We start from the raw sequence: 20,186 nt of genomic DNA, 5'->3' as shown, positions 1-20,186 counted from the left end.
TTCTAGTAGCAAAAGTATTGCAATCTTGTGATCATGTTGCAGGTCGCAGAAAATCTGTTGCAGGTTTTCACTGTCTTCAAGGCTGCAGCACCATACAGATCAATAGCTGAGACTACTATTCCCACAATCCTCTGCTGCTTCTGAGCATGCCGTTGTCTGTATTTTTACTTCTATTAGGCATGCTTAAAATAAATAAAGACAAGGGCAGTTTAACTTTTATATTTCTGCAACCATTGCTCATATTTTTCCCCACACAAAAAGGTTTGACTAATAAAATAATTAAGTGATACAACTCAAGTAATTATCCAAATGTTTTTGCCACATTTGCTGTTTAACTGATACAGCTATGCATGTATGTTAGCGAGTTGTCATCACATCACTTTTCCCAAAGAGATGCTCACATAATTTTATCAATCTCAGAATAAAATATACATAATCTTTCATAAAACTAGCATTTGTAATAAATAGTATATTTTTTTCCTCTTTAATGTAAAGCAAGTGCAAAAAATCTAACAGAAAAAAACCTTTAAATGGGCAGAGTGTACAATATCTTTTTTGTTTAAATAGTAACTGAAGGAGTTTTTTTTTTGTTTTAAATCTGCTGTTCACCTGATCACACATTGACAAGGGAGCTCTAAATTTATAACAAGTAGTTTGGTAAAAGTGCTATAAATTAATATTTAATGTAAAATAGTTACAAGTAAAAAAATCTGTTTTAGTTAGCTTAGTTGTCACATATTTAAGTTTTTGAAGTGTGATGAAGAGATAATGTAATATATTTTATTTTATTCACAATTTAAATATTGTTGGAACCAGAATATTATCAAAATATATAAGGAATGTCATTTGTCAATTTCAAAGAACAATGTTGCCAGCCACCCAACCTGACAAAATGATTGTGACAATGTGTCAGTTAGGGTTAAAGTTATAATTAGGGTTGGGTTTGGGTTATAATTGGAACTAGTGTTAGAACAGTGGCTTAATTTATTACCAATCTGTATGATATGTTAAATCCCTCTTTATAATTCAAGATGTTAACAGGAGAGTACACACCTAATGGTAATGTTTCCTACGACATTGATGTACTGGAAAAATACCTACATCAATACTGCTTCCATGGCAGTATCAAAGATATTCAGATATCACTGTTGCAACATTGTGGCAGCCCCAATATTGCCTTCCATAATAAAATATGGCATTATACTCAATTTATTTATGTTCTAGAACTATATACCGGGGGGGGGGGGGAGGGGATTAATTGTAGAAAATAAATACTGAATATATGCAAAATATTATAACAAAATAGTACAGGGACTCAATTAAATTATTTCTAAAGCGGTGAAGACATAATTTGAACAATTAATAAAGTCTATTAAAAGACAAATTAATATACCAGTTCAATAAAATAAGGAGAAAAAAAATTACAAGAGGTAAACCATGTGTCTTTTTAAAAATACAATGTCATCCAGCATTTCTCGTGCTATTAACCACTCAGCTCTCCGGGCCTGATATTTGAAACCCCATCAGCATGGAGAGAAATCACACAGAATCTTTGGGATTTTTTTTTAGACCTTGTATTGCATGTAAAAGTATTTATACCACATAAAGAACACTACATGGCAACATAAAGATTTCTTAAGATAAATGTTGTGTTTCTTAATTTGTTTTAAGGGCCTTGTCGTATCTACAAGACTTCTTAGAATGTCTCACCTAAAGGGTTAGGTTTTGAATATCAGGCCCTCAGAAAAAACTTCACAGAAGCATATATGACAAAAAAAAAGTATTAATTGAAATAGACAGAAAATATAATGAACAACAATTGGAACCTCAAATGTTCCCAGAGAAAGTAAAACATTACCAAATAACTTAGATAAGATTGAATTTAAATATAAAATGACATTGCTTTTTTTAAGTAGAAAGGTAAACTATACACACAGCTCCATACACAACTGATAAAGAATTCAAAATGCAAACAATAAAATGATACTCACACTCACTTTTGGCTTTGGTGCACTGCCAAATTTTATCCTCATATTTATTGATTTAGGAAAAATTTGACAAAAAGGTGGTTAAATTCAAGACATACACGTCTTATATAAGAATAATACTCTTTGCACCCATCCATTTTGTTGGAAAAACGCTCTCCCTATAGCATTGTTTGCTTGTGTTATCACTGTTATAACTGATCTCCACAAACTAGTACAGTCTTTATTGTTTTTATGCCCCAGGAGAGTGTTCATCTGCCATCCGACTTTATAAATTGTACGAGAAAGCCCAAAAAAGTAATAAAATAAAAAGCTAGCTTTCTTACGAGTAAACAGTTCTGCATGGTATTAAGGATTTAGTAAATTGAAAATATAGAAATAACTTCCTGGCGATCTGGAAATAAACAAAGATCCTTATAATAAAATAAAGTGATGTATACAAATATTAGGGATGTGTTTGAAGAAATCCTCATAAAGAACTCTTCAGACTTAACTCCCAATTTGTGAAACACTGACTCATAGAATCAAGGATTCCATTTTGGAAAGTTTAACTAACAGATATATTTTTTTTTAAAGAATATTCATTTTCCAACAATAGAATATTTCAATATTATCAATTCTGAAAAGTGACATAACAAAAGCAAACTGGACAGAAATTCCTTAGCAGGTTTTTGGCTTTGTATCCATATGTCCAGAAATAGAGCCATGAAATTAAGATAAACACCTTGTACCAAATCTTTTACCTGGTTATTTTTTGTGTCAACTGAAAGTTTGTCCAGTTTTATACATGTCATACTTCTAAGTAGTCATTTAGACTACTGAAAATTAACTCCCCATATCCCCTGAGACAATTTTAGTCACATTTTAGTGGCTGTTTCTTTTCTGTTGCTTTTGACCATTTCAATTTTTAGTAAGCATACATTCATAGAGTTTTACTGCTAGCTGTCCACAGTTATTAAGCAACCATTAACTTGTAATATCTGAAGATTCTGCTTTTACAACCTAACAGCAAGTAATAAAAAAAATTCAATGTGTATTTAAAGTTGATGTCAGATGAACCTTTGCTTAAGTTTTCACCTCTATTTCACCACCTTGAAAACTTTCACTGTGGCCTGCATTTTGCTCCAATTATTTCTTATTTTAGTCATAACCTCCAAAGTGACTGATGTACCACTGTACCATTTAGATTCAAAGCTACAGTTCTTAAGACACAACATGAAAATATTGTATTTGTATATACTGCAGACATCCAAAATTGTCTTATTAATGTCTTCCAGTATGGAATTATCTTGGTTGTTTGCTTAGAAATATAGCGTTGGAACTAGATCTGGTTAGTGGTGATTACATTTTGAATAAAGAATCTGCCCTCCTTTGAACCTTGTCACAAACGAGGACTTATTTTACTTTTATAAAACATGAAATAGTTTGGCATGTTGGAGCCAAAGTTGCATGTATTTCTCTGTCACATAGAATGTAGTGACTTAGATAGGCAACATGCTCCTTTTTATGAATGGGAGTATATGCTTTTTGGGTAAGTGTAAATGAGAAGAGAGAAGGGAAAGGTAATGCTAATGATATGGTGGCAGGAAAAGGAGTGAGTAGCAGTGTATGGGGTTGAATACAAAGGAGACAAAGGAGACTTTTTATCTCATTGCTTATGTTTGGGAGGAAGCAGCAGTACTCATGGGTGCATGTTTTTTAATTGTGTCCATCACAACAGCCCCATGATATCCCATGGCTATGCCATCTCTCTAACTCTCCTGATGTAGTCTCTAAGCTCCTGAGGATCTCGAAGTCCCATATCCCGGCAAACCCACTCTAAATCATTTTCCTCTGCCCCTGGTACTGCATCATACACACTTCCTTCACTGGGCAAACTGGTGAAGGTAGTAAATTTCACCCGTTTACGTTTTGATGTTGGTGAAGAACTGAGGGGGTCTTCACTAGCTTCTCGACTAGAGCCACCTCCACCTGAAGAGCCATCCCCACGTCCATGAGATTGGCTCTGAACACTGGCCTGAGAACTGCTGTTGCTGCTACTTCCTCTGGCCTCCCCTCGACAGCAGGAAGCATGATGAGGAGGTAATGTTCCTGGCTCTAATGGGTTGCCAGGGCTTTCAGGTTGTGGTGATAGTTCCCCTCGTGCCCTTAGTGGTTGTCCATTCCCAAGGAAGACCCAGTGATGTGAGTGATCAGGATTAGCTTGGCCCTCTGGTGGCACCCTCTTGTGACGATATTTTAGAACAAAGACAATACAGTTTATAAGAAAGACAAGAATGGCAAGGCAGAAAACACCAAGAAGAGCATACATTCCAATTTCTAGGTCAGTCAACCCTCTGGTTCCTTGAGGAAAGACAGTGGGCAGTGGTAATGGAAATTCCCCAGAGCCCAGTGAGCTGTGATCTTCAACTGGTGTTGAGAGGGGTGTAATAGAAGTTGTGTCCACTATATCTTTGTTTTCTTGTCCAGGTACATATATAGGACCCACACTCACCACAGGCTCTGGTTCATTTTCATTTCCTTGTTCATCTGTATGAAACTGTACTTGTACTGAAGCTGCTGCTGTAGCAAAAACACTCTTGCGCTTTTTCATTTTTTGGCAGCTTTCATTAATTATCATTTCTGCCCTCAGGAGGTATCCAGTTCCTTGCTGCTCTCCAGCTACCAAAAGGGGGAATGCACGCTCAGGGCTCACAGAAACCACTCTTTCATCCAAGCTTGTTAGAGCTAGTGTATAATCTTTTGGATCATACAATAAAAGTGGAGCTGAGGTTCCATCACTAAATGTAAGCCAGAGATTCAATAAGGCTTCCTAGGGGGAAAAAAAAGTAATATTAATATTCAGAAAAGCATAAGCTAAATAATTAATGTATTTTGTCTAAGACAAATTTTCATTCATAACCCATACTATTAATGAAACCATACATACTATGTTTTTATACTAGTCATTTCCTCCATTGAGTTAAATGTTATTTCAGTTAAAAACCTTGCCTAAATTTTATCTGCTATAATCAACATTGACTTTATTGTTTAATAATTTTCAGTGTGAATCAGATGTATCCTTTTATTTACCAGTTCAGATTCTAAATTTATAAGCTGGTATCATTTTTAGCTCCACTGGGCTGCAAATAAAATAAATTCTAAAACAACAAGGTTTGATTTACAAATCAATTGAAATAACTGTTCAGGATCAAAGTAGTAAACTATAGTGTAGATTAAAAATGATAATTTAGATACAAAAAAGAATGTAGATGACATTTTCAGCTGGTACAGTATCTACCCCAAGGATGTTTTTCACATTTAATAAAAAAAAAACAATATTAATTTGTTTGATCCTAAAGGTTTTACAGAAATTATAATTTTTTATACTATAAATATGAAAGGAGTTATTCACTATGGAATTTTATCACTCAGAAAAGACAACTAATTAAAACAAAAATGGATTTTTATATTAAATCTGTCCCTTAATGTTTTGGGGGTAAATGTAGCATTACCAGTTTCCATAAACAATGATAATGGGAAGAAAACCTATTTGGTAATTTGTTAAGATATTTGAGCTAAAAAGTTATTTGTTTTCAGTGCTATTTGGGGAGATCAGTATAATCACCTTAGTTTTTAAATTTGGCAGGTAGATACTTCACATATGCTTCTAGTAGCCTTGGAAACAATTTAATTTGATTTATTTGGAAATACAAAAGTTTTAATTTAATACAAAAGTTTTAATTTAAAACATAGGTTTGATCATAATTGGTCATCCGTTGACTGCAAGACATACCACTTAAAGGGTCAAAGTAGCAGAAAAATATGTTATAATTCATTAGAGCACATAGGATTTGCACTATTCGCTGTGGCCTAGTATAAAGTATAAGGGACAAAACTAAAGTTGAACCAATCTCAACATAAGTACATTAAAATAAAGTGTTACACTCATATATATACTATCTGATTAAAATCATTCATATAAATATTTTCTTTTTTAAGAGTTAAAGGGTATATGGTATATGCCAAGGTATTTACTTGAAATGGCTATAGAGTGTGTGTAATTATTTATATATATCCAGTGTAATATAGATATATGTACAGAAAATATATATATATAAAAAAAACAATTTTAAGAAAAAAATGGCTTCTTCAAGCAAAAGTTAGTATTTAGTGTGACCTCCCTTGGCACTAAGCACATCTTGAACTCTTTTGGGGAGACTGTCTTAAAGTTTTGTGAAGTAATCTTCTGGTATATTATACCAGGCTTCTTTCAGCACTTCCCAGAGTTCTTCTTTAGATTTAGGTTGTCTTTTATTTCATTCTGTCCAGGTGATCCCATACTGCCTCTATAATATTCAGGTCTGGACACTAGCTGTCAATGTTTTATCAGCTGTTTTTCTCTCCAACTATGATTTCACTACATTAGCAGTGTGCTTGGGATCGTTATCATGCTGAAAAATAAAACCATTCCCAATCAGGTTCTTTCCAGAAGGCATGGAATTATTAATTAAAACCTGTCTGTACTATTCAGCATTCATGATCCCATCAATTTGGACAATATTGCCAACACCACTGACAGAAATGAAGCCTGAAACCAGGACAGACCCTCCACTACGTTTCACTGAAGACGCTAGCACTTATTTTTCCATCTCTCCCTATCTCTTCTTCTTATATATTATGATCAAGCTTCTTCAGACTGTAGAAGGGTCAACTTGGCATCCTGATGAAGCTGCCAGATGCTGAGCCAGGTCCTTGCTGGACTTCTTCCGGTCTCTTAAAATAGAAACTCTGAGAAACTTCTCTTTTGATTTAGAAAGTTTTCTTGGCCTTCCAGTCCTTTTTTTTTCCTTGACCTCTCCTGATTCTTCAAATTTCTTTAAAACAGCTAGAATACCACATCTTGAATATCCAGTTTATTTGCTGATTTCCCTTTCAGTGTGACCTTGCTGATGCAAAAGTATGTTTTTATGTTTGTCAAATTCTGTGATCTTTGTCATTTTGAATAGAATGATGTAATTGAAAGTTGGTCTTATTAGCAAGCTTCCAATGAATTTAACTCATACAACACATGCATGTAATGCTCAAGCATGTCTTGCACAAACCTGGTGTAATAGACCATAGACCTTTTTCACAGCATTCATTTCGACATGAAATATTAGGACAAATAAAGATGTTAGCAATGAAATTAATTAGGGTTTCATTTCATTTAGGTTTACGAGAGCCAGGTTCCTGCCATTGCTCAAGGGTAAGGCATGGTCAGGTTGTATTCTAATAAAGAGATTGAGAAATAATTATTTATGGTGATTATACCATTGCTAAAACAGCAAATATACTTTTGCACAGTACTGAATATATATATATATATATATATATATATATATATATACTGTATATATGCAATATATATATATATATATATATACATATAAATGTGCATGTAAATATGTGTATGGGTATATATATATATATATATATATATATATATATATATATATTTATATATATACAGTATATATATATATATATATATATATATATATATATATATATATATAAGGTATATATATGAATATATATATATATATATATATATAGATGAAAAGATCGGAAGTAGGGCGCAGGGAAAGGATATTTGGAAGTCTATAATAGCTGATTTAATTATAAAAGCAATTCTTTTGAAATGTCTCTTCAAAGTAAGTTTTCGAGTGAACTTATTTAGGTCAATAATAAACAACTGGAAAGAATTCGGACCCTTAGTGGGTGCAAAGGATAATCCCTTTACCAGGGTCTTTAGATCATTCGCAGTAAAGTCCCTTGTGGAACGATTGAATATTTCCGTTTTTACATTTTTGTCTCCCACATCAATGCTGATCTTTGTCTCTTTTTTCTGTGCTTCCTTCCTCCTCTGCATCCTCTATATTTGGCCTTTTTTGGCCTCTCATTCTCCATTGTGGTTCCAATTTCAGGGTGTCTACTGCCCCCTTTACACTTTTCCTTCTATTCTGTCCATCCTAAAATATTTTTTTGTTATTATAGGGTCGGCCCTGGGAGTCATATTTCTTTCCACTCTTCCTTCCACTCTTCCTTCCATTCCGGAAAAATCTTCCTCTCTGTTGCTATAGGTTCTATTCCTATTTCTCCAGCCACTATTTCCGGTATATCCCTGTTTGGAGTTATGAGGGAAATAACCGTTTCTATTATCATAATATTGTCTCTGATTTGTTCTCTTATTATTCTTATTGTAACTAATAAGCTGTATACCTGTAGTCATTTTGAAAATGAATATTTCCATTCTCATTATGTCTACTAGTATTATGGTTTCATCGTGTTTGGTATGAATTCCTATTTCTGTTGATATTCTTTTTATTTGTATCTTTATTATTATTATTATTAGAGGTTCTGTTTGTTAAATTCTTAAAAGAACCCCTATTGTCCCCATTGGTTTTAGTTTCTTTTGGTAGTTCCCTATTGGCTTCATATACTTAATATTGAGGAGAGTTAATGCATTATTTATTCAAGCATCACTTACCTCATATGATTAGGGTTAATTCTAGCAAGTAGGCATTCTACTTATTTTAAGCACGTCAACTGGGACTTCGGAATTCAGTTTCTCTACATGTGGGATTCTTTTGGGATCACAATCTTATGCTCATTTTACCCAAATTTATGTGGAACTATTTTGCCTTACACTTTTTTCCTGGCTGACATCAAATACCATTTTTGTATTTTTAGTTAATAGAGTGGGTTTTCGAATGACCATTTTAATTTTTTTTTTTTTATATTTCATAGCATTGTTTTAATAAACATTTTTAATTGCTGCTCATTACAGGGCAGGCTTGCTCATGACAACCTGCAACTAACCATTTCTTAAGAAGAACCAGTCTTACCAGAACTGCTTTTTAATCTGTCCAAAAATGTATTCATCTAGGATGACTGACAAGCCCTTCCCTCAAACAATTGGTTGGACAAGAGCAGGGGGCAGAGCTATAAGAGCATTTTCCTGTGCACTATTAAATTCCAGCAGCAGATGTTGCATGAGAGTACTTTGATAAATGGGGACCATATAGCTCCACTATGAGTGGTGCAAGAATTATATGTTCTAACAAATTAGAGCATGTCATTTTTCCCATTCAATGTCCCTTTAAGGAGAGTTACCAGATGTATTATATTTTTTAAAATACTATATTACCACATAATTTAGTTGGGATATTTGTTTGCCTGTTGAATTAAATTTATGTGTTGATTTTTAAGGTTGGGAGAAAGATGTTATTGGTTTTCAAAAATTCTAAGTTGATTTAATCGGATAGCATCAAAAAGTGAGGCAAACAATAATATAATTACTGTGTTCTAGAAAATAATATTGCAAAATTGCTTGTATAGTGTATAATTACATTATTATTAACATTCGGCTAGATTACGAGTTGTGCGTTAGGGTAAAAAAACGAATGCTGCTTTTTACGCCCGCTGCTATTATGAGTCTTGAAGGTTTAGGGTCACCGCACACTTCTTTGGCCTTACAGCAAAATGACTTACGTAAACTTCGTAAAGTCTTTTTTCTATGGGACTTCCATAGCGCCAGTATTACAAATCTGTCCTAGGAGGCCAAAAAGTGAGCGGTACACCCTACCCTGACAAGAGTCCTAACGCATTTAAAAAGTCAGTAGTTAAGAGTTTTATGGTACAACGCAGTAACATAAAACTCATAACTAAAGTGCTAAAAAGCACACTAACACCCATAAACTACCTATTAACTCCTAAACTCTGGCCTTCCAGCATTGCAAACACTATAATAAAATGTTTAGCCCCTAATCTGCCGCTCTAGACACCGCCGCCACCTACATTATATTTATGAACCCATAATCTGCTGCCCCCAACATCGCCGTTTAGGGGTTAATATGTTTATTATAGTGGTGGCAGATTAGGGGTTAATAAGTGTAGGTAGGTGGCGGCGACATTGGGGGTGGTAGATTAGGGGTTAATAAATATAATGTAGGTGGCAGCGATGTTGGTGGCAGCAAATTAGGGGTTCATAAGTATAATGTAGGTGGCGGCGGTGTCCAGAGTGGCAGATTAGGGGTTAATAATATAATGCAGGTGTTGGCAATGTCAGGGGCAGCAGATTAGGGGTTAATAAGTGTATGATTAGGGGGTTTTAGACTCTGGGTTCATGTTATGGTGTTAGGTGTAAACTAAACTTTTATTTCCCCATAGGAATCAATGGGGCTGCGTTACTGAGTTTTACGCTGCTTTTTTTCAGGTGTTAGACTTTTTCTCAGCTGGCTCTCCCCGTTGATTCCTATGGGGAAATCGTGCATGAGCATGTACGACTAGCTCACTGCTGACTTAAGCAGCGCTGGTATTGGAGTGCGGTAATGAGCAAAATTTTGCTCAACGCTCACTTTTTGTCTTTTAACGACGAGTTTGTAAAAACTAATACCAGCGCTGCATGTAAGTGAGCGGTGAGGGAAATCTGCTAATTAGCATCGCACAGCTCAAAATGAAAAACTTGTAATCTAGCCAATTATTTTGCAGATGTCTGTTGAGAAATAAGAAAATTAGATGGCACAAAAAATGCAATGCCACTTTAACTTCTCAATCCAATACAAAAAAAGCTTGGAAATTTCTGACTTGTTTGATAGAAAACTAAATTCTGTGCTTTCTTCTCTACAAGTATTTTTTTTTTTTTTAAATAATAAACTAAAAGCAACCTAGGTAAGAAATATAGGACCAGATTAAAAGTGTAGTGCTAATTAACGCTCCCGCTCAAGCGTTAATTGCGCTACAAGTAAGCTTTTTGCACACAGGTTTTGTTCATATTATGAGTTGAAAGTAAACCGTTTTCGCTTGCGTGCTAACCCAACGAGATAAAAAATTTGAACTTACAATATTGCGTGCACATTCACGTATTTCCCCACAGAAGTGAATGGAGCAAAAAAAGTGGAAAAAAAACACCCCACTCTCACGCAAACCTGATCACATAGTGGCATGTGCCCTATCCCGACATTACATTTATTATTATTATCATTTATTTGTATAGCACCGCCAAATTCCGTAGCGCTGAAAATATGAATATTTCACATTCCAATGTTCTTCACATAGAAGAATATGTTCTATGTATAATAAATAAATATGTTTACATATATCTGATGGTATTTTGGCACAATCTACATTTATACCTATATATCTATATGGTTATATATATATATACTGTATATATACATACATATATATATATATATATATATATATATATACACACACACACATACATTTATATATAGGAATATCTATTTAAAAATACATAAAACATATTCTGCTATGTGCAGAACATATGAATGTTAAATATTCACAGTAAATACATAGTTAAAACATTTATTAAATATGAATATTGCATAACTGTTTTTACATGTTTTCATCTACTTAACTGCAAAGGGCCTCAATGCACTTTTATATATGTCTTTATATTTGTACATTTGTATTTATGTGTTTATATATGTCTTTATATTTGTACATTTGTATTTATGTGTTTATATATGTCTTTATATTTGTACATTTGTATTTATGTGTTTATATATGTCTTTATATTTGTACATTTGTATTTATGTGTTTATATATGTCTTTATATTTGTACATTTGTATTTATGTGTTTATATATGTCTTTATATTTGTACATTTGTATTTATGTGTTTATATATGTCTTTATATTTGTACATTTGTATTTATGTGTTTATATATGTCTTTATATTTGTACATTTGTATTTATGTGTTTATATATGTCTTTATATTTGTACATTTGTATTTATGTGTTTATATATGTCTTTATATTTGTACATTTGTATTTATGTGTTTATATATGTCTTTATATTTGTACATTTAATTTATGTGTTTATATATGTCTTTATATTTGTACATTTGTATTTATGTGTTTATATATGTCTTTATATTTGTACATTTGTATTTATGTGTTTATATATGTATAAATGTATGTAAATACATAAATACGAGGATCCACCACTCTTTGTATTACCTGCTTTGGGTATGTCAGCATATACTGGACACTGGTCTTTGCTATTATGGTGTGGCTATTCCCAGCACTAGGATGGAGAGAAAGTGACAAGCCTGAAACCACCTGTGCATTCAGTTCAGTAATGCTGACCTTCTCCACTGTCACAGTAATTGGAGTCTCACCCAAGACTGCATCCTTTAATGGGGACATCACCTGTTGAGATTGAGGTGAAGAAAAAGATATAACTAGAGTAAAATCATGACTTCAAAGGATATTATGATTACAGCCTTGAATGCAATAAACATTTAAAAAGAAAATCAGAGTGTAATGTATCAAACCTAAAATCTGTTAATAAAATCACAGTGAGTAAAGGTAATGTGAATTGTTGATATTCATTATTTATTAGTGGCTATTGATGTTAGATTTTTTATTTTTTTTTGTATGGTTCATTGCCTGGGAATTAAGTGGCATAAAGATCAATTAAATGTTTTCTCTGATTTCTGTGATACATTGAATGCTTCCCCTAACTGCATCAGAGTTCAAAATAATGAAAGGGCAATTCACATTTCTCAAAGTTGATATATAGGGGCATATTTATCAAGCTCCGTATGGAGTTCGATGTCCCTTCTTTCCGGCGAACCTTCAGGCTCGCCGGAAAACAGAAGTTATGAAGCCTGCGGTCTAAAGACCCCTGCTCCATAACTTGTCCGCCTGCTCTGAGGCTGCGGACAGAAATCAACGATCGAGTTGATTGACACCCCCTGCTAGTGGCAAATCTGCAGGGGGCGGCATTGCACCAGCAGTTCACAAGAACTGCTGGTGCAATGATAAATGCTGTCTGCATTTATCGATGTGCAACGGACATGATCCACTACTTTGTATCATGTCCTCTCGCACATTGCTAAATATGCCCCATATACTAAACTGGTACAGTGTGTATGTCATTTATTAATGCAAGTGCATAAGATAATATCTTCATCATTGCATAGGTCTCAAAGATTGTTTTGGGCACTAAAGTGATTTTAGAAACACAACACTAAAATCTGTTTTATAGAAAGACATTATTTAGAATTATTTGCTTTTGTTCAAGTTATCATTAAATGTAAAAGCTTTGTACACAATATAACATCTTAATAAAATAGTTTCAATGGGATTTGTTACATAGAAATTTGCATGTGAAATCCAAACTCATTCTGCCTAGCAAATTTTCTTTCTTTTATAGATTTAAAATGACGCTCCATGGAATACATTTTTGGAAATGTATACAAATAACCTCACTTTTACTTCTGTTTGAAAATGACAGGTGTGTCCAGTGATTAAAAGCATAATATATGAAAGCAATAATTAAATCTGTACTGGCTTAGAGAAAAACTCATCCTAAATAGATGAGTTATGCTGATTTAATTACAAAACCAGAGACTCATATTAAGCTAATTAATGTTTAAGATAATCCCTGTTTACCTGTGTTCACCATTCAATTGTGTTATCTTCATCCAATTTGCATTTGGTTAGCTATAAAGTGTCTAGAGATCAATACAAAAATGTTTAAAGGGACAGTCTACACTAAAATTGTTACTGTTTAAAAAGATAGATAACGCCTTTACTACCCATTCCCCAGCTTTGCACAACCAACATTGATATAATAATATAATTAATAACATTTAAACATTTCTGCCTGTTTCTAAGCCACTATAGGCAGCCTCTTAATCACATGCTTTTATATTTACTTTTCACAACAGGAGACTACTAGTTCATGTGGGCCATATAGATAACATTGTGATCATGCCCAAGGAGTTATTTAAAATTTAGCACAACACAGTACTAAATGCAATTCAATAGATAATAAATACAAAGTCATGTGATCAGGGGGCTGTCAGAAGATGTTTAGATACAAGGTAATCACAGAGGTAAAAAGTGTATTAATATAACTGTGTTGGTTATGCAAAACTGGGGAATGGGTAATAAAGGGATTATCTGTCTTTTAAAACAAAAAAAATTCTATTGTAGATTGTCCCTTTAAATTCATAATCCAGAAGAGAAACTGATAAAACATGGAAGCATGACTAATTATAAAATCATAAAAAACTTAATTATGGTAAGTGAGCAGATCTAAAGGTTAGTATGTGAACACCACCATATTCAGCGAAGTATGTCCTTTATTAAAGCCTCCTTCTTCAGCACATTGTTTATAAAGGGCCAGATTATGAGTGGAGCGCTGTTTGCATGCGAGCGATAAGGGGTTTATCATGAGTGTTTACTCTCATTGGGTTTACTGCTGGTATTACGAGTTGAAAGTAAACGCAATCGCTTGAGCGAAATTGCGATTTACGCTAGAATGATTACCGGGTTCTCAGAGCTCTTGATAACTGTTTCACAAAACTAAAATGTGTCACAAAAAAAATCAAAAATACATTACAAAGTACACTTACACCATCTAATAAAAATTATATTAACAAAAAATATTGCACACAATAGTTATAAAGGCTCAAAGATATGAGGTCTTAGGTGTTAGAACAAAAAGGCAGCCAAAGTGCTGTAACACAGAGATACATACATATACATCTCTAAATATTTATATGTCTATGTATGTGTACATATGTATTTTTGTGTGTATATACGTATATATATATATATATATATATATATATATATATATATAGTATCTCACAAAAGTGAGTACACCCCTCACATTTTTGTAAATATTTTTTTATATCTTTTCATGTGACAACACTGAAGAAATTACGCTTTGCTACAATGTAAAGTAGTGAGTGTACAGACTGTATAACAGTGTAAATTTGCTTTTCCTTTAAAATAACTCAACACACAGCCATTAATGTCTAAACCGTTGGCAACAAAAGTGAGTACACCCCTAAGTGGAAATGTTCAAATTCTGCCCAAAATGTTAATATTTTATGTTGCCACCATTATTTTCCAGCACTGCCTTGACCCTATTGGGCATGTTTGCACTCCCTCACCTTCCATTTGAGGATGCCCCACAGATGCTCAATAGGGTTTAGGTCTGGAGACATGCTTGGCCAGTCCATCACCTTTACCCTCAGCTTCTTTAGCAAGGCAGTGGTCGTCTTGGAGGTGTGTTTGGGGTCGTTATCATGATGGAATACTGCCCTGCGGCCCAGTCTCCAAAGGGAGGGAATCATGCTCTGCTTCAGTATGTCACAGTACATGTTGACATTCATGGTTCCCTCAATGAACTGTAGCTCCCCAGTGCTGGCAGCACTCATGCAGGCCCAGACCATGACACTCCCACCACCATGCTTGACTGTAGGCAAAACACACTTGTCTTTGTACTCCTCACCTGGTTGCCGCCACACACGCTTGACACCATCTGAACCAAATAAGTTTATCTTGGTCTCGTTGAACCACAGGACATGGCTTCAGTAATTCATGTCCTTAGTCTGCTTGTCTTCAGCAAACTGTTTGCAGGCTTTCTTGTGCATCATCTTTAGAAGAGGTTTCCTTCTGGGACGACAGCCATGCAGACCAATTTGATGCATTGTGCGGCGTATGGTCTGAGCACTGACCCTGCACCCCTTCAACCTCTGCAGCAATGCTGGCAGCACTCATAAATCTATTTCCCAAAAACAACCACTGGATATGACGCTGAACATGTGCACTCAACTTCTTTAGTGGACCATGGCGAGGTCTGTTCTGAGTGGAACCTGTCTTGTGAAACCGCTGTATGGTCTTGCCCACCATGCTGTAGCTTAGTTTCAGGGTCTTGGTAATCTTCTTATAGTGTAGGACATCTTTATGTAGAGCATCAATTCTTTTTTTCAGATCTTTAGAGAGTTTTTTGCCATGAGGTGCCATGTTGAACTTCCAGTGACCTGTATGAGAGAGTATGAGAGCGATAACACCAAATTTAACACACCTGCTCCCCATTCACACCTGAGACCTTGTAACACTAATGAGTCACATGACACCGGGGAGGGAAAATGGCTAATTGGGCCCAATTTGGACATTTCCACTTAGTGTACTCACTTTTGTTGCCAACGGTTTAGACAATAATGACTGTGTGTTGAGTTATTTGTGCAGGGACAGCCAATTTAGACTGTTATACAGGCTGTACACTCACTACTTTACATTGTAGCAAAGTGTAATTTCTTCAGTTTTGTCACATGAAAAGATATAATAAAATATTTACAAAAATGAGAGGGGTGTACTCACTTTTGTGAGATACTGTATGTATTTACAGACATATATACATATATAAACAAATAAATACATATGTACACATATATAAATATATATATATATATATATATATATATATATATATATATATATATATATATAAGTGCATTGGAGTCCTTTGCAGTAGAGGAAAACATGAAAAACCATATTTATGCAATATTCATCAGGTTTGGGCACGAGTATAGTGTTAGTTTTTTCCCACTTTTTTTGCTATATTGCCTTCTATGGGGGAATATGTGAATATGTGAAAGCTTGGCTTTTTGTGCTCATTGAGTTAGTGTGCAAATTTTCAAATCATAAGACAAGCGCAAACTGACGAGTGCAAAAAGCCAAACTTCTAGTGCAGATAACACTTGAGCGGGAGTGCTAATTAGCGTTCCACTTTTAATCTGGCCCAAAATGTCTAAATAATTACATGAGCTCTTACACCTCTTTAGAATATGCCATAATATTATTAAAAAAAATTCAGAGAAAGGAGCAGTGATACTATTTAGGATGTGGTGACATATTGGGTTATCCCAGTATTCAAAGAAGGATGTTATGCGTTATTTGAAATTTCCTTTGGCATCAGCATTAATTCTTAAAAGGATATAAAAGGGCAAAAATAAAATGTTCTATTATGTTGCACATGTGTAAGACACTCTGAAGTGGTCACAGGAGACATTTTATAGGTGTATTAGCATACATACACATTTTCATATGTAAGTATGTTATATCTTGTACAACTAAAAGGATCCTCAGAAAAATTACGATTAAAACCCAAACATAGAAATGGCATGGAGCAATAAGTTTCTTGCCTTGTCATAATGATCACAACCCAGTAAAAGAAAAATCATAAGTCCTTCTAATAGAAATTCAAAGAAAGAAAGGGGGCCGAGCGCTTTGCCTTTGCAATGGCATACAAGCAGCTAAGTCACAATATAAAGTTATAAAGCAAGTTTTTGCAGTTCTAACATAAGCAGTTGGAAAGAAAATACATTTTTAAAATTATTGCGTTTTTCAAGATGGCTGCCACACCATATGACTAATACTTACAAGACAAATAGATGTAACTTTAGGTCACAATATATGGCTATACAGAAAATTTCCCAGCTTTAACATAATTGGTTGCTAAGAAAACCTATTTTTGAAATTTTTGCGTTTTTCATGATGGCTGCCACACCATATGACCAATACTTTAAACATGAACAGATGTAACGTAGGCCACAATATACAGCAAATTTCACAGTTGTAACATAAGCAGTTGCAAAGAAAATACTTTTTCGAAATGTTCACGTAAACCAATATGGCTGCCACAGCTTGTGACCAATTCCTTCAACATGAACAACTGTGACTCTAGGTCACAATATAAGGTTACACAGCAATTTTTACAGTTCTAACATAAGCGGTTGCAGAGAAAATAGATTTTTGAAATTTTCACGTAAAACAAGATGGCTACCAGATCTTATGATATACAGCCTTTATATAATGCACAATAGTTCTCACTATAGATGCCAATAAACATGGCAAAAATAAAGCACTTTTGTAAATCGTTTTTTGTTTTATAATTAGTTAAAAAACATTGTTAAAAATGTTTGAACGGGGGCGGAGCCAACCGCCGAGGTGATAGGACGTGCACAGCTAGAGCTCCTGCATACCTTCTTAAGTTTTGGATCTTTTATAAGAGATATAATTACGATATTTCATAGAAATGCCTATCACCCCGGCAGAACACCTGTGGAGTACCACTGTAAAGTTATGGAGCAATGGACAAAATCATGGCTCTAATCTCGCTCATTTGCCTCATCACGAGGTAGCCAGTGTCTTGGGCCTGCAAAAATACTACGAAGGCTTCCTTCCTTCCTATTACATTATCGAAAGCAAGAAGCTGACTCTTGGTGACAACAAGTCTACTCTACACCATCTCTAGAGGATTCCAGCTACCCTGTTATGATTAACTCCGGCTGTCCACCGAGGCTGATCGATCTACCTTGCACTGTAAAATTGGAGAGCGTGGACAGATGGGAACAAGAGCTGCAGCGACTTAGGCACGATTATCAACAAAGCATTCTTACAGACCTCTACTACGTCCTCCATGCTCCGCAACTTATTCTGACAGCACACCCTGATATCCTTGACCAGCAATCAGAACCCGATGTTTGTGGCATCACTTCAGATGGATTGGAGCTTACCGGCATACCTACTATTTCCCTTTGCGCTCAGGAGGCCCAAGAGTACCGCACCGCAACCGCTCCCCAAGAATACCTGAGTTTTCTGCCTGACGGGGATCTACAACCTAAACGGCAAGGCGGTATCATGGCTGCCTTGACTTGGTGCGGCTCACTAACTTACCCGCTATGTTCCGTACAGGCTCAGAAGACTGTGAAGACACTGGGAGGTGACCATGCTTTACGCTCGGGCTGCTTCTGGCTGTTTGTCCGAGGTGTACTTCCCACAGTGCAGCGCCCCAGCTACCATTGTAGATACCGCATTGGGCACTCATTGAAACTACAGTGGGACCCTGGGGGACATGTTTAATGGTCGCCTCGAGACTTCTGCAGCACCTAGCCCTGATTCTGGCATAGCCTGAGAATTGTCTGTATTTATGCGGGCACCAAGCACATAATGAATATGCATGTCGGACTAAGACCTAAAGCAGTTGTTTATTGAGGACTCAAGACACGGACATGCAAACCTTTTGCACATTGAAGGGTCATGTCTACATAATGTTATTACGATTTTCATGGTTGCTGGTTTTATTAATATGGTTACCCCCTTGTTACCGTTTGGCCCTGAACATATTCATTAGTTGGATGGTAGGCTGTATCACACTATTTAAGTTCATACCCTAAGGTCACACCTTTTGTTTACAGATTGAATAGGCATCTTCAATATCTCAGTTTTCCGTTGACATGCTAAACTATATTTTATATATGCTAACTAGACTGTTGTGTGGGATACTGACATTGTCTATATATTGCATTATATTATATTTACAGGCTCCTTATTGTCTACATTTACTACGAGACTAACAGTCTTCCAGCATTTTATTGCATAGTTTTCAAGTTTGCAGGCTCCCATACTGTATGTCTATACGCTGTGCCTAGGTGAAATTTGTGTACATGACTTCTTGCCGCCAGCGGCCGAGGCGGTGAGATAATTCCTAGAATGAGGCGATAGTGTGCTGGGAGAGGCTGGACCTCCTCTAGTGCTAATATGTATAGTCCTTCCCTTCATAGAACTGTAATAGAACCATGTACCTAGTGTCAAAATTATCACCTTAAGATTTCTCAGTCTTTTATACAAGACATAGTATTGACCCTCCATGCAACTAGACTGATCCTGGCTACTTTATAATGAACCATGCGCCCTAGAAACCCCCATCGCAGATATAGTGCTCTGTTTATACATCTTGCCTATCACCTCCATATTACCACCTCCTCCCCCCCCGACTAAAAAACTACCCCCCCCCCAGTTATAATATAATGCACCCTCTATACTAAGAGGGACAACTATGCAGCTTTTCTTGTCTATGCTGCACCTCACCCAATTCCCCTATGGTTACAGAATCTCTTGTATCATTCATATATATATTACCGTATTACCTATGCATAAGAATGTGTTTGTTATAAAAAGAGGTTTTAGCTTGGTTTTGTACATTAATACACCTACTGCTCTCGATTCCTTTCTGTTTAGTTAATCTCATGATATAGCAGCCAGTATAGTGTTATTTCTATTACCAGATGTACATGTGAATATATTTGAACCTCTCTAACCCATATCGTACCCAAACTATTCCCTTCATAAGTACACCCCGCTGCATAGCTGTCTATTACTATGTTTATTTTTCCTGCCTAGTCTAGCAGGATTGCTCGATTGCATAACAGTTCTTTTTATATTATTCACAGCTACTACTGTTAATTTTGAATTTATCGCAACGTACTTATGTTTTCTTGTTGCTAAATGTTATAAAAATTAGGTTCACTGTTGAGATCCATAGCTGGTCTCATGTTTATAAA

The 20,186-nt window shown here is 35.2% G+C and overlaps 1 protein-coding gene across 1 annotated transcript in view; it reads right to left on the bottom strand.

Moving 5' to 3' along the window:
- Positions 1-1,997: 1,997 nt before the first annotated feature.
- The window catches only part of TMEM132E (transmembrane protein 132E), a 221,485-nt gene continuing 203,296 nt past the window's right edge, over positions 1,998-20,186 (bottom strand). Inside the window, exons 8-9 of the mRNA XM_053705417.1 lie at positions 11,995-12,186; positions 1,998-4,797 (exon numbers count right to left, since the gene is read on the bottom strand). Coding sequence (XP_053561392.1) covers positions 3,724-4,797; positions 11,995-12,186 — 1,266 coding nt within the window. The 3' untranslated portion in view covers positions 1,998-3,723. The remainder of the gene's footprint in view (positions 4,798-11,994; positions 12,187-20,186) is intronic.

This window comes from Bombina bombina, chromosome 3 (genome assembly GCF_027579735.1).
Source record: "Bombina bombina isolate aBomBom1 chromosome 3, aBomBom1.pri, whole genome shotgun sequence".
Taxonomy (NCBI): Eukaryota; Metazoa; Chordata; class Amphibia; order Anura; family Bombinatoridae; genus Bombina; species Bombina bombina.
This window is presented reverse-complemented; position numbering and strand designations above follow the sequence as displayed.